Source organism: Schistocerca gregaria, chromosome 2 (genome assembly GCF_023897955.1).
Source record: "Schistocerca gregaria isolate iqSchGreg1 chromosome 2, iqSchGreg1.2, whole genome shotgun sequence".
In the NCBI taxonomy this organism is placed as follows: domain Eukaryota; kingdom Metazoa; phylum Arthropoda; class Insecta; order Orthoptera; family Acrididae; genus Schistocerca; species Schistocerca gregaria.
In genome coordinates this window covers 438,090,823-438,111,269 of record NC_064921.1, presented here as the reverse complement: position 1 = coordinate 438,111,269, position 20,447 = coordinate 438,090,823, and the positions used below count along the sequence as shown (strand labels likewise).

At 41.3% G+C, this 20,447-nt stretch overlaps 1 protein-coding gene across 1 annotated transcript in view; it reads left to right on the top strand.

Moving 5' to 3' along the window:
* The window catches only part of LOC126335826 (toll-like receptor 2), a 41,176-nt gene extending 32,457 nt beyond the window's left edge, over nt 1–8,719 (top strand). The window contains exon 3 of the mRNA XM_049999292.1: nt 7,639–8,719. Coding sequence (XP_049855249.1) covers nt 7,639–7,893 — 255 coding nt within the window. The 3' untranslated portion in view covers nt 7,894–8,719. The remainder of the gene's footprint in view (nt 1–7,638) is intronic.
* The last annotated feature ends 11,728 nt before the right edge of the window (nt 8,720–20,447 follow it).

The window sequence follows — 20,447 nt, the reverse complement described above, 5'->3', positions numbered from 1 at the left end:
ATCGATTCGGCCAGAAGACTGTGTTTGGTGGGATCAGAAAGGTGTGGTGTATCACGAGCTTCTAAAACCCGGTGAAATTGTGAGTACTAATCGCTACGGACAACAAATGATCAATTTGAACTATGCACTGATAAAAAAACACCAGAATGGGCCAGAAGACATGGCAAAGTAATTTTTAACACGACAATGCACCAGCACACAAAGCAAAACTGATTCAGGATACAATCAAAACACTTGGCTGGGAGCTGCTACCCCACCCGCCGTATTCACCAGACTTCGCCCCTTCCGACTACCATCTGTTTTCATCAATGGGACACGCATTGGCTGAGGAACACTTCAATTCCTTTGAAGAAGTCGAAAACTGGGAGTCTGATTGGTTTGCTTCAAAAGACGAACATTTATATTATTGGCTAGGTGTCCACAAATTGCCAGAAAGGTGGTCAAAATGTATAGAAAGCAATGGTCAGTACCTTGAATAAAATGTCTTTACTTTTCAATTCAAAATTAGTGTTTCATTTTCACAAAAAAAAACACTCATTTCATACCGGTACACCTGGTAGAACGACTGCTGTACACGTGCTAGCATTTCAGCAGAGATGTGAGAGTAGGCTGCAGTAATACGTCGTTGCATATCATTGGGTGTGGTTGGCACGTCCATTTGGACAGCGTCTTCCAGCTTTCCCCACTGGAAAAAGTCAACACGTGTCAAGTCACGGAAACGGTCCTGCGAAGGTAGAGGTCCTCTGTGTCCAGTTCGCGATTTGGAAACAGTTCGTGAAGATATGCTGTAGTATTTCGTGCAGTATGTGCTCCACAGCCATCATGCTGGAACCACAGGTTGCTCCTAGTCTGCAGAGGAACGTCTTCTAGCATCCGTGGAAAAAGGCTGCGATACTTGTGCTCCTTCAGTGTTCCATCTATGAAAACGGCCCTGTGAGCTGACGGTTCACTATTCCACATCACACATTTATACTCCATTGACGCTCACATTCCATCTGACGAAGCCAACGGGGCTTCTTAACAGACCAATAGTGCACGTTTCGGCAGTTTAATTTGCCATGATTGGTAAATGTAGCTTTATCACTAAACAAGATACAGAATATATCTGGAGCATCCTGTCTTAATGCCTATGTACAGACGCAGCTCCTGACGGAGAGAGATTTGATGGGAATGGAACCTATGTCGATAGTCACTTGCCTGACGCATGCCACTTTCTTGTGCAATTGTACAGAAGCAAACGTGCGGATCAACTGCACCAACAGCAAGAACATTTTCTCCCCTCTTCTGTCGTCGCCTGTTCCTTCTGTTACGTTGTCTAAGTGTTACACAACAACTTTCAGGTAGTTGGCAAGATGGTTGACGTCTATTGGGATATCTTGCCGCATACATTGTACAAGAACGAACTGCATTCTTCCTACCCTCTCCATACGTCATGAGCATGTCGACTTTTTCTGCTTTGGTAAATTCCATCGTCTACTCACACACTAATTGACTAGCAAGTCGCAAAGCACTCAAGGAACACGCAAGCGCACTGTAAACAAACATAAAAACATCCTACCAAGCAACTACGCAAGTTGAGTGTCACAAACAAGTGTCAGTGTGGGAACTTTACAAAATACGATATCTCGTAAACAACGCGCAGTAGAATCCTGCAACAAATACCACTGACTTTTTACTTTACCCTAATTTTAGTTTGTTAATATCAATACTTAAAAAGTATTTTTGCACAAAAATACACTTTATACTTATTATTACAATCTGTTTAATGGCTAATAAATGACCACCAATCCGTTCTGTGAAAACCCCACATCGGTAGCACTTTCCGCCTCTGCAACGTACGTGGTGTGAATTTTAGGTGATTCACCCTCTGTTACTGATAACTACTGTGTTCATTAAACTAACAGAGAAACGCTACGAATTTATGCACGAACCTAATATTTTATCATTCACCATCGTTTCTAAAATATTCTGAAACCTCCTTTTTAATTTAATGTATAAACATACTATGTTACGTGTAAATTCATCTTTTCCCCATGGCTACACCTGCATATGCATTCGACACATGTATTGAACACCCTTCATCCTATCCCTCTCTGTGTCCACCTCTTCCTCCCTCTGTCTCTCGACCTCATCTTCCCATATCTGACTATCTCCTCCTCCCCACTGTCTGTTCTTCTCTTCCTCTTCCTTCCCCTCTCTCCATCCGTTTCCTCCTCCCTCTCGCTCTTTCCATCCCGTTCTCTATCCATGTCACCCTGTCTGTAGCCATGCTCATAGGCATGTGTTGTCCCTGCAGTACAGTTCAGTGAAGCAGGGCATTACTACTCCCATAACACAATTGTCATACAGGGTACGTTACATATCAGGGGCTTGAAACTCATTTACTTGGTCCTGCCACACAGGCCACCACAGAAAGCAGTTCGATGAAGTATGCCAATACAACTCCAACACAACACACCTGTCATGCACAGCAGCCTACATGTCGAGGCCCAGAAAACCGTTTCGATTTGCCAAGCTAGTACTATTCTTTCACATAACAAACCTGTCATGTAGGTTGGCGTACATACCAGGGGCTGGAAAAAAGCGCCCCTATTCTGTACCTATTGGAGCTAGGAGATTACAAACTCCACAGTGCTGATAATTGTGAGACCTGATATTAATGTCCCGAATTTGGTGGAAATTGATGCAGGGGTTTGCGAGGAGATCCTGGATACACTCACATACACTCTGCTTTATACATATTATGGATGAGAACACTCTCAGTTCATGAGTGAATTCGTTCAATTTAGTGAACATGCCAGGGAACATGGGCAATGAACTGCAAGACTGATGTCACTGTTTGATCTCTTACAATTTGGTACAGCGTATACTACAGAGACAACGACATAGCTCAGAATCTGCATTTTAGTAGACGCAATGGAACAGGAACGGTGGCTGTATAACGTTAAAAGTAACGAATATCACAATACAATGCCACGCGGAGGTCCTATCCTGTATTTTATAGTAGGAAAAATGTGTGTTGCCTGGAATTCATTACTCCACAGGAACGCGAAATCAAATTTTTAAATATTCGTAAAGAATTGTTGGTCACTCAACCGACGTGTCCACTATATTCCTCACAGTTTTCTCCACCAATTTCTGACAACCACTAACAGGCTCGTGAACAAATTTTTGTTGTTTACACAGCAGATGCACGTTTCTGAGAAAGCAACACTCACGTTGCAAACCGCATTTTGTGTACTTCGTAATGAGAGACGTAAGGAAACGAGGTCGCGGGATTTGCTTGTGGCTTGCACAGCCAGCTATGGCGTCAAATTTGCAGGAAAAGTACCTGGAAAACCTGTGGGTAGTGCAATCTACAATCGTTTTTCCCTAAAAAGCCGTCGCTGGAGGTGAAGGAACTTCCTCCCGCCTGCTAATCCTCGAGGGGATGGAATTTTTCCAGTGGACAGCGTAATCGTGGAGCCAGACTTGCCGTGAGTCCAAAATTTTATTTTTTTTCAACAAGGGGAAGAGGCCTGGCTTCTGGCGGATCTTGGCAATCGCCTATTGACTCAATTCGAAATCGAGCACTTCGGTGTGGACGAGAGCCTTTTAAAATCTTGGGGACGGGACCTCATTCTTGGCTGCGAGTTTGCAGACGATGGATGTTCCTCAGGGGCTGCAGAATATTGGCTGAGTAATATGTTCTACAGAAGTGCAATAGCACACATGAATCAGTAACTTGGCGCACCTATATACTGTAGCTTGCCTATTAGTGTTCGTTAACATGTGATTTCCTTATAGAATGTTTTCGCCATTACTGATATTTAGATACAGCACTCGCATGTGAGTAAGTGTACTTGTATTACAGTGATCGCAGCAGGAAACTTCCTTTGGCGCTGTCCCAAAAATGCATTTTATTCATTGGTAATAAAAATTTTGCTTTGTCTCACAGCACAACCAGCATCACAGCATGTTAGGTGATGTGCAGTTTCACTCTTCGAACTTTGACATGAAGATTAGTCGAACGTTCTTCCGTTAGTTTTTAGGTAACAAAGCCTACCGGTTATCGTCTTATCCAATAGTTAACTAGTTTATAACATATTTCAGTAATACCAGTTGAATTACCACAGGGAGATAATTAATTCGTACTTTGGCAATCTGTCGGGAAGTGTTTGTGGACGTCTTCACACAACATAAACACAAGTCCTGAGTCACTACTTCATTGTCACAGTAAAGGTGAATGAATGCAATCAGCATTGGTTACCGTAGGATCTTTAAAATGAATTCAGGGGAAGATGATTGAGAGACTAAACATGGTTTGTTCCAGAGCGGAATGGCGACTTTGCGGCTGAGTATGGCATTATTAACAGAGACCTAGTCATAGAATATCAGTTTTTGTAACTTCTTATGTCTTGGTCATAAATGTCGGAGCTCTCATCGGCAATCCGTCTCATCTTGATGTAATTCTGTTCAAATTTTTTTTTACTATGCTGCGTATGGTCTTCCATGTACGTAATTATGTTTAGCACCCACTCGTTGGACAATGATTGCCCTTCACAACTTTTGGTGGAGACGAGATCTGTGGCTCCCTGACCGACAAGGCTGGTGAACTACTTGACTCGAAAACAGTTTCAATATCGCTTTCACTTGTTAAGCACGTATCGTCATCATTGTACTCCTCGTGTACATTCTCCACAGTCGAGAATATACACCACCACACATTCCAGTGACTCATCTTGCAGAAACGCTAATATTTCATCTGTCACTTCTTTCTCACTTTGCGAAATTCTTTGGCTCCTTTCTGACGAAATGTCAACTTCGGCAAATGTTGTTGTAAATATAATGCAATATTAGCTCTGTTTATCCTTGCCACTGCTCTGATTTGTATCAACACCACTAGCACTGAGCACTGATGTGAGTTACTAGTCGACTAAGATGTTCAACTACGCTCAACAGCCCCACGCTGTGCCCGCAACTTGATACCTCCAGTTCCGCCCCCTGTTGCCATTAGTAGCCAATATGTGGAGCGTCGAATGCCATAAATATCATCGGCCTTTAGTAGCCTCGCACTTAAGGGGCTTCTTGTCAGACTAACATCTTCAGTTTGTTTATTTATTTATTTCTTCGAATGAACTTACGCAAATTGCAATAAATAAATTAAAATTTGCAGTAGATATTAAAAACTTAAACTAAATGAACAGACATCTACTTTGTCCATTGAACTTTTTTTAATCACCTACGCAGGTAACTGTGGGCCAGCCAATCCAACGCTTTGGTAATGAGGTCGTTGATGTCTTTTAACGCACTCCTGAATGATGTATCGGAGCAAACCAGGGCTAGGCGGGGAACTATTTGCTCTTCAACTCGACATCGGTCGCATCGCGAACATTCTGAAAATACCAATTGAGTTAAGCTCTTGTAGTAGATAACGAGGTTTGTGCGAATCCCGTAGATGTTGCACCACTGTCTTGCAGGAAGAGAGGATGCTGTTACTTTTACTTTCAAGAGGTGGGAATTCGTGACATATTTAACTTGCGAAACTGGTGTCCAGTGAGTTGTTGAGTTGGTTGCCAACTATAACCTTGAAGACGGTGGGGCAAGAAAAGCGCTTCTAAAGAAGAGAAAATTTTTAACAATTAATACAGATTTAAGTGTTAGAAAATGTTTTCTGGACATATTTGTCTGGATCGTGTCCTTGTACGGAATGGATTTGTACTCCCGTAACTAATGAGGAGGTACTGAATAGAACTGCGGAAACAAGAAATTCGTGGCACAACTTGACAAAAAGAAATGATCGGTTGATAGGACACGTACTGAGACATCAACGGATCGCCAGTTTACTATTAGAGGGAAGTGAGGAGGGTAGACCAAGAGATGAATACAGTAAGCATATTCAGAAGGATGTAGGTTGCAGTAGTTATTTTGAGATGAAGGGACTTGCACGGATAGAGGAGCGCTGAGAGCTGCATCAAACGAGTCTTCTTACTGGAGACAGCAACAACAGTGTCACAAACTTTGTCTTCCTCTAGAGTTTTTGTTCCCCACGGCTATCTATAGCACCATGGGAGGAATTCCCTAATGTCTTCACAAATGTGCAAAATCATGTCCCATCGTCTAGTCTGTGTTTTCCTCATATACATTTTCTCAGCGATTCCGCAGAGGACCTCAAAATGTATTACCTTATCCGTGAGGTTAATTCTCACCACGCTTGTGTAACGCCACACCTGAGACGCTTCCATCATCATCTTTTCCGGTTTTTCCACAATCAGTGATTCACTTCCGCACAATGCTGTGTTCCACATGGACATTGTTACAAAATTTCTTACTGAAATTGAGGCTTCTGTTTGATATTAGTAGACCTAGTTTGATGAATACTGTGCCTGAACGTACTACTCTGATTCTTATATGTTCCTTGCTTCCTCTGTCATACGTTCTTTTTTTTATTTCAAAAAGCCACAGTTCGTTCACTTCGTCAACTACATAGAACTCAGTTTGATGTTAACATGTCATATATTGTATTGATTTCGCAATGCCGAAGTTCGTGCACTTTGTCAACTATCTAGATCCCAATTTTGATATTAACATGTTCGCTGATCCCATTTCTGCTGCTTTGCCTGGTTTACTCTAATTCATATTCTGCGCTTAAGTCAGACTGTACATTCCCTATATCCTGTTTTTTTTCTTTTTTGCTCTGAACACTCCTGCCCTGTTCTTACATTTTTATTGTTCCCTCTTGGTTCTTGCGGATAGTATACAATGTCCCCGTTTTACTACAGCGTATACCTACTTTTCTTAGAATTTCAGTGGTCTTGCACCAGTATACGTTGTGCGAAGCTTTTCCAAGGTTGACAAGTCCTACGAAACTCTCTTGAATTTCTTAAATCTTACTCCCATTAAGAAGCGCGACGTCAGAATTGCCGCTAGATAACTTTAAAGTAATTATATGATCAGTCGTGGAGACCACACGACGCGTACCGGCCGCCGTGTTATCCTCTATAATATGGCATCAGCTGTCTGGAACAACACTCTTGTAGCTCATCAGTTATCTTCACGAGGCAGACCACCTGATTCCAGTCTTCCCGCTCAAGAAAAATCTCTGACGTTAATGCGAACTGAACTATCGTCCCCCATATGATAGCAAACACACTTTGACCTCTCAGCTATCAAGGTGGATCTGGTGCCTTTAACTTTCCTAAAGCCAGGCTGACCAATTTCATTTTCTATTCTTCTGCATTATTCTTGTCGGATGCATGAGCTGTTAAGCTGTTTCAATGACAGTTCTCGAATTTGTCTGTCTTTGTTATCTTGAAGACTGTGTGGATAATATTCCTCTGAAAGTGGGATAGTACATCTACAGTCTCAAAGACTGCATGCTAATTTGATTAACTGTGTGGCAGACACTTCCCACAATCCTCAACATCTCCACTTAATATTCAAACAACGCGACATACTCCGGATGGTCACCACTAATCTTGTAATCAGACACTAACGGGATCGTTCTCTTCGCTATGGGCATTACCTTGAATTTACCCACGTTTGAAGAGAGCTTGCCACTCAGAGTATATCACGATGCCTCGACTGATTTTATAATCATACTTAACAGGCTAAAGTGATATGTAAAGACGTGTGTCACGCGAGCGCCCGCTGTTGCAGTGGTGCCTGTGGGAGATGGACTTGGCGAACCACCGTACGCTGGACCCGTCGCAGCGCGAGTTCATCATCCTGCTGGAGCTGGAACCGCTGGAACGTTCGGCGCTGCCGCGGCACCTGCGGTTCCTCATGGACACCCGTACCTACCTGGAGTGGCACCAGGCGGGCGACGTCCAGTACGAGGAGCAGGCACTCCGCCGACTCAAGAGGGCGCTGGGAGCCAGCTGCTTCACCTGCTCTGACGCCAGCCGCTGCTGACAGCATGTGTGCCAGGGGTCACCTCACTGCCAGAGCCATCTGGACTGCAGCGGTTGTGGTCACAATCAAACTTGCAGTCAGATCAGAGCCGCAGACAGACAGTATTCAGCACCCACGTCAAATACCAAATAATGTCTGCAGTACACCAGTGCCTTTCAACATCCCTATAGCCACTATACCTCCTAAACTAAATCACCACTCGATGAACATGTGTGCTAGGTATCGTCGCACAAGCCATAGAAAAAGGAATGTTGATCTGTCAGGCATGAAACACATCTGTTGTCTTTTTGCAAAGATAACATTCTCCAACAGCGCAGGTACTTTGACAGGCAGAGATAGCTGTTCATTTTGTCCAGTTCACTGAATGGCCATGAGAGTTTGCCACCAACGATTTCTGCCTACTAAATAAAACGCAATGCCTTGCTTATGTGTTGGCACCAGGAATTGCACCTGCCCATACATATAGCTACTATGGCGATTTATTATCCCATTCTGCGTGAATCCCGCCCCCTCGCAAAGTGAAACCAATGTGCGAACTGTTCATCTTTAACATTCATTAAGTGGTGAGCGAGTTGCTGAGTTCGGGAAGAGAATAAGATACTAACATTACCTACTGGAAAGATATGGATTGAGGTTATCCCCAAGAGAAAATAAAAGCATTGAAGCATTATGTTGTGTGAATTAGAATAATCTCATTACTACAATCATTGTTATTTCTATTATAGTTTTTACAAAACTACTAATCTGTGATAATGCTTCATGTTCATAATGTATTGCTTAAAATGTAATTTTCACTTGCCTTCTGAAATAAATCTTTTTACTAATCTCTTTGTCAAATTCATTACCTAAGAACAGCAATTTTATCTCTTGGTAGCCTAGACAGGGTTTTAGAGATGGATAAGGCACCATTGCGATTTAATTACGAAAATTAATTAATTTAATTATGCAAATTAGCCCTCCCCCTCCTCCACCTGCTTTATTGGCGGTCAAAAAAATCGTGGGAATTTCATAAATGGCGGGAATTTCTTTGTCCCAGTGCTGTGCTGATGTCACATCCTCATCTTTCCACCCGGGAATTGGCGGGAAATTCAAAATGGCTGGTGCCCTTTCCAGAATTCTAGCTCTGGTCGTTCCAGGAAGGAAAACCCAAGTGCACAGCCCCTACACAGGGTGTAATGGTACTTTGACTACCGCGCCTCCGCCAATACAAAGATATAATTTACGATAGCGCATGCGGAAGAGCGCTGCGCCAGCGACCGATTTTTATAAATAATTTTAATTTTTTTTTTTTTACTTTTGCGTAGGTTTTGTTTTTAACAGCTAATTGATTACTCTCTCTCTCTTGTCTTGATACGAAAGACGTGTATTTTTCCGCGCCGTGTTGAATGTGCTTTTGGGTAGAAATTAAAATTATATTACAAAGCGAGATTGTTTCAATAGTGATTCGAGGTGGTTATCGCCAAATTTGTGAATTGATCATGACAGTGACAACTTGAAGAAGTTTTCAACAGACGGAGAAAAGTGAAAGACGGCTCGTCCTACAAGGGAATTAGGAGGACAGTCATGAAGTCTATATTGTAATTAGTACTGCGTTTCTAACAAGATTATAAGGTAAATTTCCACTAGTTTCTGATGCTATTTCCGTACAGTCAGTATTTGTAGTGTTGCCAACCCAGTCTGCCATGCACGGTCATATTACAGCACTATCTCAATCAATATTACGAAGTCCGCCTTATCCGTAACTGAAACAACCCAAAATTCAAAACCCAATCAGATTTTCTATTTTATATTTTCACGGCAGAACACCGAGTACAGGGAACACTACAAGGGAAACAGTCAGTCTGTCCAACTGCAGCAGAGGAAGATTACGATAGTGTACTTTATTTATTTACATGGGTAACTGAAGAAAAGATCTGTGGTAATTACATAAGTAAACATAAATATCCGTCGCAATTACGTATCTATGTCATGAGTGACTGGAATTCATCAGTAGGAAAAGGAAGAGAAGGAAACATATTAGGTGAATATGGATTGGGGCTAAGAAATGAAAGAGGAAGCCGCCTGGTAGAATTTTGCGCAGAGCATAACTTAATCATAGCTAGTACTTGGTTTAAGAATCATAAAAGAAGGTTGTATACATGGAAGAACCCTGGAGATACTAAAAGCTATCAGATAGATTATATAATGGTAAGACAGAGATTTAGGAACCAGGTTTTAAATTGTAAGACATTTCCAGGGGCAGATGTGGACTCTGACCACAATCTATTGGTTATGAACTGTAGATTAAAACTGAGGAAACTGCAAAAAGGTGGGAATTTAAGGAGATGGGACTTGGATAAACTGAAAGAACCAGAGATTGTACAGAGTTTCAGGGAGAGCATAAGGGAGCAATTGACAGGAATGGGGGAAAGAAATACAGTAGAAGAAGAATGGGTAGCTTTGAGGGATGAGATAGTGAAGGCAGCAGAGGATCAAATACGTAAAAAGACGAGGGCTAGTAGAAACCCTTGGGTAACAGAAGAAATATTGAATTTAATTGATGAAAGGAAAAAATATAAAAACGCAGTAAATGAAGCAGGCAAAAAGGAATACAAACGTCTCAAAAATGAGATCGACAGGAAGTGCAAAATGGCTAAACAGGGATGGCTAGAGGACAAATGTAAGGATGTAGAGCCTTACCTCACTAGGGGTAAGATAGATACTGCCTACAGGAAAATTAAAGAGACTCCTTATAGAAAAGAGAACCACTTGTATGAATATCAAGAACCCAGATAGAAACCGAATTCTAAGCAAAGAAGGGAAAGCAGAAAGGTGGGAGGAGTATATAGAGGGCCTATACAAGGGCGATGTACTTGAGGACAATATTATCGAAATGGATGAGGATGAAGATGAAATGGGTGATATGATTTTGCGTGAAGAGTTTGACAGAGCACTGAAAGACCTGAGTCGAAACAAGGCCCCGGAGTAGGCAACATTCCATTAGAACCACTGACAACCTTGGGAGAGCCAATCCTGACAAAACTCTACCATCTGGTGAGCAAGATGCATGAAACAGACGAAATACCCTCAGACTTCAAGAAGAATATAATAATCCCAATCCCAAAGAAAGCAGGTGTTGACAGATGTGAAAATTACCGAACAATCAGTTTAATAAGTCACAGCTGCAAAATACCAACGCGAATTCTTTACAGACGAATGGGAAAACTGATAGAACCCGACCTCGGGGAAGATCAGTTTGGATTCCGTAGAAATTTTGGAACACGTGAGGCAATACTGACTCTACGACTTATCTTAGAAGAAAGATTAAGGAAATGCAAACCTACGTTTCTAGCATTTGTAGACTTAGAGAAAGCTTTTGACAATGTCGACTGGAATACTCTCTTTCAAATTCTGAAGGTGGCAGGAGTAAAGGACAGAGAGCGAAAGGCTATTTACAATTTGTACAGAAACCAGGTGGCAGTTATAAGAGTCGAGGGGTATGAAAGGGAAGTAGTGGTTGGGAAGGGATAGAGACAAGGTTGTAGCCTCTCCCCGATGTTATTCAATCTGTATATTGAGCAAGCAATAAAGGAAACAAAGGAAAAGATTGGAGTAGGTATTAAAATCCATGGAGAAGAAATAAACACTTTGAGGTTCGCCGATGACATTGTAATTCTGTCAGAGACAGCAAAGGACTTGGAAGAGCAGTTGAACGGAATGGACAGTGTCTTTAAAGGAGGGTATAAGATGAACATCAACAAAAGCAAACGAGGATAATGGAATGTACTCGAATTAAGTCGGGTGATGCTGAGGGAATTAGATTAGGAAATGAAACACTTAAAGTAGTAAAGGAGTTTTGCTATTTGGGGAGCAAATATTTCAGTTGGCTGCATGCAAACGGTATTTGTTTTCGTGTTGTTGTTGTTGTCGTCTTCAGTCCTGAGACTGGTTTGATGCAACTCTCCATGCTACTCTATCCTGTGCAAGCTTCTTCATCTCCCATTACCTACTGCAACCTACATCCTTCTGAATCTGCTTAGTCAATTCATCTCTTGGTCTCCCTCTACGATTTTTACCCTCCACGCTACCCTCCAATACTAAATTGGTGATCCCTTGATGCCTCAGAACATGTCCTACCAACCGAGCCCTTCTTCTGGTCAAGTTGTGCCACAAACTTCTCTTCTCCCCAATCCTATTCAATACCTCCTCATTAGTTATGTGATCAACCCATCTAATCTTCAGCATTCTTCTGTAGCACCACATTTCGAAAGCTTCTATTCTCTTCTTGTCTAAGCTATTTATCGTCCACGTTTCACATCCATACGTGGCAACACTCTATAGAAATACTTTCAGAAATGACTTCCTGACACTTAAATTTGTTAACATCGAGTATAGATTTCTCTTCTTCAGAAACGCTTTCCTTGCCATTGCCAGTCTGCATTTTATATCCTCTCTACTTCGACCATCATCCGTTATTTTGCTCCCAAAATAGCAAAACTCCTTTACTACTTTAAGTGTCTCATTTCCTAGTCTAATTCCCTCAGCATCACCCGACTTTATTCGACTACATTCCATTATTCTCGTTTTGCTTTTGTTGATATTCATCTTATATCCTCCTTTCAAGACACTGTCCATTCCGTTCAACTGCTCTTCCAAGTCCTTTGCTGTCTCTGACAGAATTACAATGTCATCGGCGAACCTCAATGTTTTTATTTCTTCTCCATGGATTTTAATACCTACTCTAAATTTTTCTTTTGTTTCCTTAACTGCTTGCTCAATATACAGATTGAATAACATCGGGGAGAGGTTACAACCCTGTCTCACTCCTTTTCCAACCACTGCTTCTCTTTCATGTCCCTCGACTCTTATAACTGCCATCTGGTTTCTATACAAATTGTAATTAGCCTTTCGCTCCCTGTATTTTACCCCTGCCACCTTTAGAATTTGAAAGAGAGTATTCCAGTCTACATTGTCAAAAGCTTTCTCTAAGTCTACAAATGCTAGAAACGTAGGTTTACCTTTCCTTAATCTTTCTTCTAAGATAAGTCGTAAGGTCAGTATTGCCTCACGTGTTCCAGTGTTTCTACGGAATCCAAACTGATCTTCCCCGAGGTCGGTTTCTACTAGTTTTTCCATTCGTGTGTAAAGAATTCGAGTTAGTATTTTGTAGCTCTGGCTTATTAAACTGATTGTTCGGTAATTTTCACATCTGTCAACACCTGCTTTCTTTGGGATTGGAATTATTATATTCTTCTTGAAGTCTGAGGGTATTTCGCCTGTTTCATACATCTTGCTCACCAGATGGTCCAGTTTTGTCAGGACTGACTCTCCAAAGGCCGTCAGTAGTTCCAATGGAATGTTGTCTACTCCAGGGGCCTTGTTTCGACTCAGGTCTTTCAGTGCTCTGTCAAACTCTTCACGCAGTATCGTATCTCCCATTTCATCTTCATCTACATCCTCTTCCATTTCCATAATATTGTCCTGAAGTACCCTCTACATACTCCTTCCACCTTTCTGCTTTCCCTTCTTTGCTTAGAACTGGGTTTCCATCTGAGCTCTTGATATTCATACAAGTGGTTCTCTTTTCTCCAAAGGTCTCTTTAATTTTCCTGTAGGCAGTATCTATCTTACCCCTAGTGAGATAAGCCTCTACATCCTTACATTTGTCCTCTAGCCATCCCTGCTTAGCCATTTTCCACTTCCTGTCGATCTCATTTTTGAGACGTTTGTATTCCTTTTTGCCTGCTTCATTTACTGCATTTTTATATTTTCTCCTTTCATCAATTAAATTTAATATTTCTTCTGTTACCCAAGGACTTCTACTAGCCCTCGTCTTTTTACCTATTTGATCCTCTTCTGCCTTCGCTACTTCATGCCTCAAAGTTACCCTTTCTTCTTCTACTGTATTTCTTTCCCCCATTCCAGTCAATTGTTCCCTTATGCTCTCCCTGAAACTCTGTACAATCTCTGGTTCTTTCAGTTTATCCAGGTCCCATCTACTTAAATTCCCACCTTTTTGCAGTTTATACAGTTTTAATCTACAGGTCATAACCAACAGATTGTGGTCAGAGTCCACATCTGCCCCTGGAAATGTCTTACAATTTAAAATCTGGTTCCTAAATCTCTGTCTTACCATTATATAATCTATCTGATAGCTTTTAGTATCTCCAGGGTTCTTCCATGTATACAACCTCCTTTCATGTTTCTTAAAACAAGTGTTAGCTATGATTAAGTTGTGCTCCGTGCAAAATTCTACCAGGCGGCTTCCTGTTTCATTTCTTAGCCCCAATCCATATTGACCTACTATGTTTCCTTCTCTCCCTTTTCCTACACTCGAATTCCAGTCACCCATGACTATTAAATTTTCGTCTCCCTTCACTATCTGAATAATTTCTTTTATTTGACCATACATTTCTTCAATTTCTTCGTCATCTGCAGAGCTAGTTGGCATATAAACCTGTACTACTGTAGTAGGTGTGGGCTTCGTATCTATCTTGGCCACAATAATGCGTTCACTATGCTGTTTGTAGTAGCTTACTCGCATTCCTATTTTCCTATTCATTATTAAACCTACTCCTGGTTTTACCCCTATTTGATTTTGTGTTTATAACCCTGTAGTCACCTGACCAGAAGTCTTGTTCCTTCTGCCACCGAACTTCACTAATTCCCACTACATCTAACTTTAACCTATCCATTCCCCTTTTTAAATTTTCTAATCTACCTGCCCGATTAAGGGATCTGACATTCCACGCTCCGATCCGTAGAACGCCAGTTTTCTTTCTCCTGATAACGGCATCCTCTTGAGTAGTCCCCGCCCGGAGATCCGAATGGGGGACTATTTTACCTCCAGAATATTTTACCCAAGAGGACGCCATCAGCATTTAATCATACAGTAAAGCTGCATGCCCTCGGGAAAAATTACGGCCGTAGTTTGCCCTTGCTTTCAGCCGTTCGCAGTACCAGCACAGCAAGGCCGTTTTGGTTATTGTTACAAGGCCAGATCAGTCAATCATCCAGACTGTTGCCCTTGCAACTACTGAAAAGGCTGCTGTTTTCGTATATCTGTGGAATCCCATAGGGTTCTGTACTAGGTGACGTTAGGGTGTTCTGTTATACGACATGCTCTCACAAGTTGTTTTTTACGTTTCGTAAATGGTGGTGCGATATGCCATTGCATTGGTAAAACGGGACTTCCCACAGTGTAGAAGACAACAACGTCCTCTTGAATGACAGCTTGTTTCTGAAAGTAAAATTATTGTGATTTTTCTGGCACGTGAATACATAGCGCGAAGGCTGTATTCTGAAATGTTATTTCCATGTCTGAAATGGTTGTAATAGACGTGTGTAACTACTTATTTAAGGACACTGATTTGAATGCCAGGAACGATCTCAAACCACGTAATTTTGTCCATCAAACTTAAAAAAATCGATTAACATAGATGTTTTGTTATATTGTATGATTTTTTTCTTCGTAGTTTTAATTCTCACTTCTTCTTTTTGCTCTGAAGAAAGTTTCGAAATAACGTGAACATTTTGTAGTGAACGGTATTTTTCACAGCAAAATAGTGGAAGTTTTTTCGATTTTACGCAGGTTGGACATGTAAAGGAGATGTGAGATAAGTTAATACATGTGTCAACTGCATCGCTATAGAGTTCCGACCTCTGCAATTCGCTGATCTGTAATTGACAGCTGTGCTGTAGCTTTTTCTTGATATCATTGCATGTCGCAAAATAACGATGGGTGGGAAGAGAGAGAGAGATGTGAACTGTATCCTCCAAATGAACGTAAAAAAGTAAATCGATTCTGTTCATAAAACTAAAAGATAATGGACTACGCCTATTTTGATGTTAACTGACTTGTATCATCTGTATCATCGTCGCGATTGTACTTCTCAATAGATGCTCTCCGAAAAGAGGTGCGTTGACATTACATACGATCGTCACCCTTAAATGTTTTCTCTCTCAGAACGGCTAGCTCGTGCGGGGGCTGCTGCTGAAGGCATGGGGCGTGTCTCACAGGCTACCGCAGCTGCTCTTTTAGACCAACAACACACGGTCATCTTTGTTCGAACGAAGTATCTTTATCCTCGCTCTTTTAGACCAACAACACACGGTCATCTTTGTTCGAGCGAAGTATCTTTATCCTCGCTTTGTTCTGTAGCCTACATGAGTCATGACCTATTGTGTATGTGTAGCTTTAGTCTGCATCCATAGCACTAGCCATCCCAGCCACGTGCTCAGCCGGAATTGCTGTCTCCGACCGTGGCTGGCCGAAGCCTGTGCTCTGAGCTACAGCAGTCAGGGTGGATGGCGGATGGCAGTGGCGGGTGGCAGCAGACATTAGAAAAAGCGTTCTGGGGAATTCTTCAGAATTTCGTTGTTGTTCCAGGGGCTCAGTCTTTCTCAAAACTCTGTTTAACGGCTCGCAGGAAGTGTCCTGTTCTTGAGTCTTAAGTCCATCTGTGACTGATTTTCTAAGACCCGAAACAGTATATTACTGTCACCAGATAGATCTCTTTGTGGACAACCAGCAACAGGATAGAACAGGCCTGTATCCCTACCTACGGTGACGAGGAGATATGAAGAGTGGTAGGAGATAGCGTAAGACTGATTCTAAGCCGGTTTTTCCGTGACCGCACATCAAGCAGAATACACGTACAGCTGCTGCCCCTATCTCCGAGTGAGATCCTTTGGGATAGATGTTTGCGGTAGTTGTGTTATCACAATGATTTTTCTCAGTTCTCAGAATGTGTATTCCATTTTGACCCTTTGTTTACGAGTGCTGGATTTTCCAACAGTTGTGATAGCATGTACTGGGCTTCCTAAGTTTCAATGGTGGTTGGCTGCCCTATCCCTTCTTACCATGCATCGGTGTACAAGTTACTCAGCTACTATATCTAGGTGAATTATCAAGTTGTAGAGAAATAAAGGAAGTGTTTGTCAAGTTGGGCATACAGCAATGCAGCAGGAGGTGATTGTAGCGGTCTCCAACATGAAACAATAAGACACCCTTGCGATCAGTAAAAAGGGAAAACAACGGGCACACGAAGTCATCTCCTGCGCTGTGGATTTACGGGTCATTTCAGAGACACGAACATCTCCAGCTCAGCCAATAGTCTCTATGAATTGTGAAATGCATCTTCAGTCCATCCCGTTGCATCACTATTATTTGCTAAAAGTATTCTCCTACGCTCGTCCATTATCACCTTCTCCTTCTTCCATTCCTCATGTAGAAAGCTATAGACACAGTCCTCACCTATGTGCTTACAGGTAATACACTTATTAAACTCTTCTCTGTGCAAAACCAACATTCCTCAGTTCAATCAAAAATAAAGATAGTACCATCCATTCCAGCCTTTCTTCCCGCCAATTCACAGGTGGAGCAGGACGATTCATTTCAACTTATTGGTTAAGGTGTAAACCTATGTATGGTTACTATTTATTTTAAGTACATCTGCTACTAGTTTCGAATGGCATTGTGAATTTTTTTTCCAGCAGGATAACACCAGTTATATGAATTCGTCAATTTTTGAGCTGTATTGCAATTTTAGAGGCTCTTTGTGTAGTGCTGTGCATACAGATGCGTAATTACTACTGATCTTTATGATTAATTACGTAAGTTTGATCGATCTTCAGTTTCCGACCCAAAATAAACAAGGTATAATAAGGTAACCATCCTCTCCTGCAGCTGGATGGAGACTGACAGTTTCCCTGTGAAAGGGGGGGGGCGGGGGAAGGTGTTCTCGGTCATTTTTAATTTCCCATCAGTTTCCAGGTGTTGGTGGGGATATAATGTCAGCACAGCCTTCGGACAAAGAAATTCCACCATTTTTGAATTTCCCACTAAAATTTGAAATTCCTTTCAAAATTCGAAATCCCTGCCAATAGAGTAGGTTGGGGAAGGTGAGAGGTAGGAAGTGGGGGGGTGAGTAGATCAATTTGTATAATTAAATTTCAATTTTGACACATCTACCAGTACAACCCTGTACCTGGCTGGGGACGGGGATCTAAATTTGGCAACAATGCAAACCGTGTTCGTAATAGCTTTTTCCTCCTACTGATGATGTTTTGAGTTATATTTTTAATATTTCTTGGTAAATGTAAGTTCATTATGGATCTTGTTGCATGGTCATGAATGGAAGTGTTCGAGCAGGTTATTTTTGATGTACATGAGGCGTGATTAAATCGTAAATGTAGTTACATGGTGTAGTCAAGATCTGAAACGTTTTGAAGAAATCTTTCACTTCATTTGCCTGGTCTGGCTACAAGCAGGTCACTATAACAACAATTTCAGGGTGCCAAATGCATACACCCAGCATCATTTGTGATGTCACTGAATAGTAAGCAGAGGACTCTTGTAATTGTCATCATATTTCCCCTTACAACTATATATTTTTAAAATTTTGTTGAAAGTGCATAATGAAATTTAGGCAATCATTACTTAAATGGAAAAACCTGATACTTTACCATAGGAGTCAAAAGGAAATCTCTTAATTCATAATTTAAGAAAAATATACAACTGTTTTAAAAGAAATGAAATGATTTGAATATCTGTTTACTGCACAAACACAGTCTAACCCGAACGATCGTCTGAATTAATGACAAAGTTGCGCAAGCTCATTCACCACACTGAAACCCTGACACATCACAAGTTCCGATGATAAACAAAGGTCGCAGTCAGACAAGCTGTCAGATTCAAAGATTTCGCACTGTTTACAGAAAAAGCTCAGGGACTGATGACCTTAGCAGTTAAGTCCCATAAGATTTCACACAAATTTGACAATTTTAAGAACGGTTTGTGTGACTAATCAACGCATTTCGCGGCTGGGACGCGTACCACGGCATACTAGTATAATGCGTTATGTAAGTCTCCTGAACAAATTTACGATTGTCTGTGTGTGAAATATTTTGTACCCTTAGTTTTTGAAAACTCCTAGAACTTACACATTTATTCCAAAGCGAGCATCTGAAGATCAGAAGAAACTGTTTACGATGTGATTAAATGATACTTCCTTATGGCTGGTTACTGTCACGTGCAATCACTGCTAAAAATAAGGGATAGTTTCATACTCAAGAAAAGAATCTTACCATTTCTGCTTCATCGTCTTCCACATGTATGGTGCCTCTTCTCGAAGAGGTATGTATGTTGTAGAGAGGACTTACCTAGAAAGAAAACGTAAAGCTATTAGCAACTAGCAGAAATTTCCATTTTCAAGGTAGGGAAAATTGTTAAGACATCAAAGAAACTCACTTCATTTGCAAATATCACGTATTCCATGCGAAAAAGACCTTCCGTTTCATGTCGTAAGATGGTGTACGACTGACGAAGTATGGATGAAACCATCCACAAATTTGAAACTAGTTTAAAAAATATACAGAATTTTTCGCACCATAGAACAGTGTAGCCAAAGAATTAACAATATGCCCAAAACAGTTTATATATGTTGTACAGTACTTAAATATCTAGAACTCGCAACAATTACAAACGCTGCACAAAACAGAGTCTCATATCTGACAAGAACAAAAACAGTAGAAAATTCCGGAAACTGCTAATGGCGGTCTCTAGTGCGCGTTCCTTAATGTCATTTAAAATCGTTTACTAGACTGAAACGCCGACTAGCACACATGTCTTCCTAGGTACATAACCCTCCATGTACAACACGATCCTCTACTCAGCCCGGCTGAACAGTTATAAGTAGGAGAAATGGGTACTGTGTGTCAAGAGAAATTGCTTTCCTTCAGCAAGAAAATGGCCGCAGAAGAGTGCCGCTGAATCTAAAAATGATAAGTAGCCACGTAACGCGTGTTTCGGAGTAGAAAAAGTTGTTTCGCTAGTTCCTCGGACTGACGCACGTGCTGCTCCGGTGTTATCTCAGAATTAACAAGACGAGTCGGAAATGGCCTTGGAGGGGAGGCCGAGAAAATCGTTGCACCGTTTATCACTCCAGACTGCTGTGCCAGTAGCGAGCTGGGCACATACTGGAGCTGGAACCTTACAGAGCAACGACAGTACATCGACTGACCAGATTAGGTACTGTTGTTCGATGTCAGTACACTGCGGCTGTCTGTAGCAGTCTGTGCATGATGGAAAGATCGTTCCCGAAATTCTCGCTGACGATGCACGGCTGCGTTTAAGAGGGTGCGTGTACTTGCAGAACAATCGAGAGTTGATTACTGGAAATCCTCACCATATGCGTCAAGACTGTTCAGTATTGTTCCTAAAATTAGCTACACACAATGTTAATGTTTCATTCTTAAAATCTCAATTTGTAGCTGAATACTGTTAAATAGAACATGAAATATCATTCATTATTAGTGAACTTCTGGGCTGATAAATAACCACTATTACACAATATAATTCTGATTGGGAAAGAATACTTACAAATTCTAATAAACCTACTTATATTTTTCTTCAGGTCTCGTAGAAAAGTTGACATCAGCGTCTATTTTGAGGCATCTCCTCATATTTATGACTTAAACATGCATTTTCGCATTCTTTTGTTATTTATTTTCTTCCAAAATGACATCTTTACAATGACAGCTTCAGAAGAAACATTGTAATTAACCATTTTATA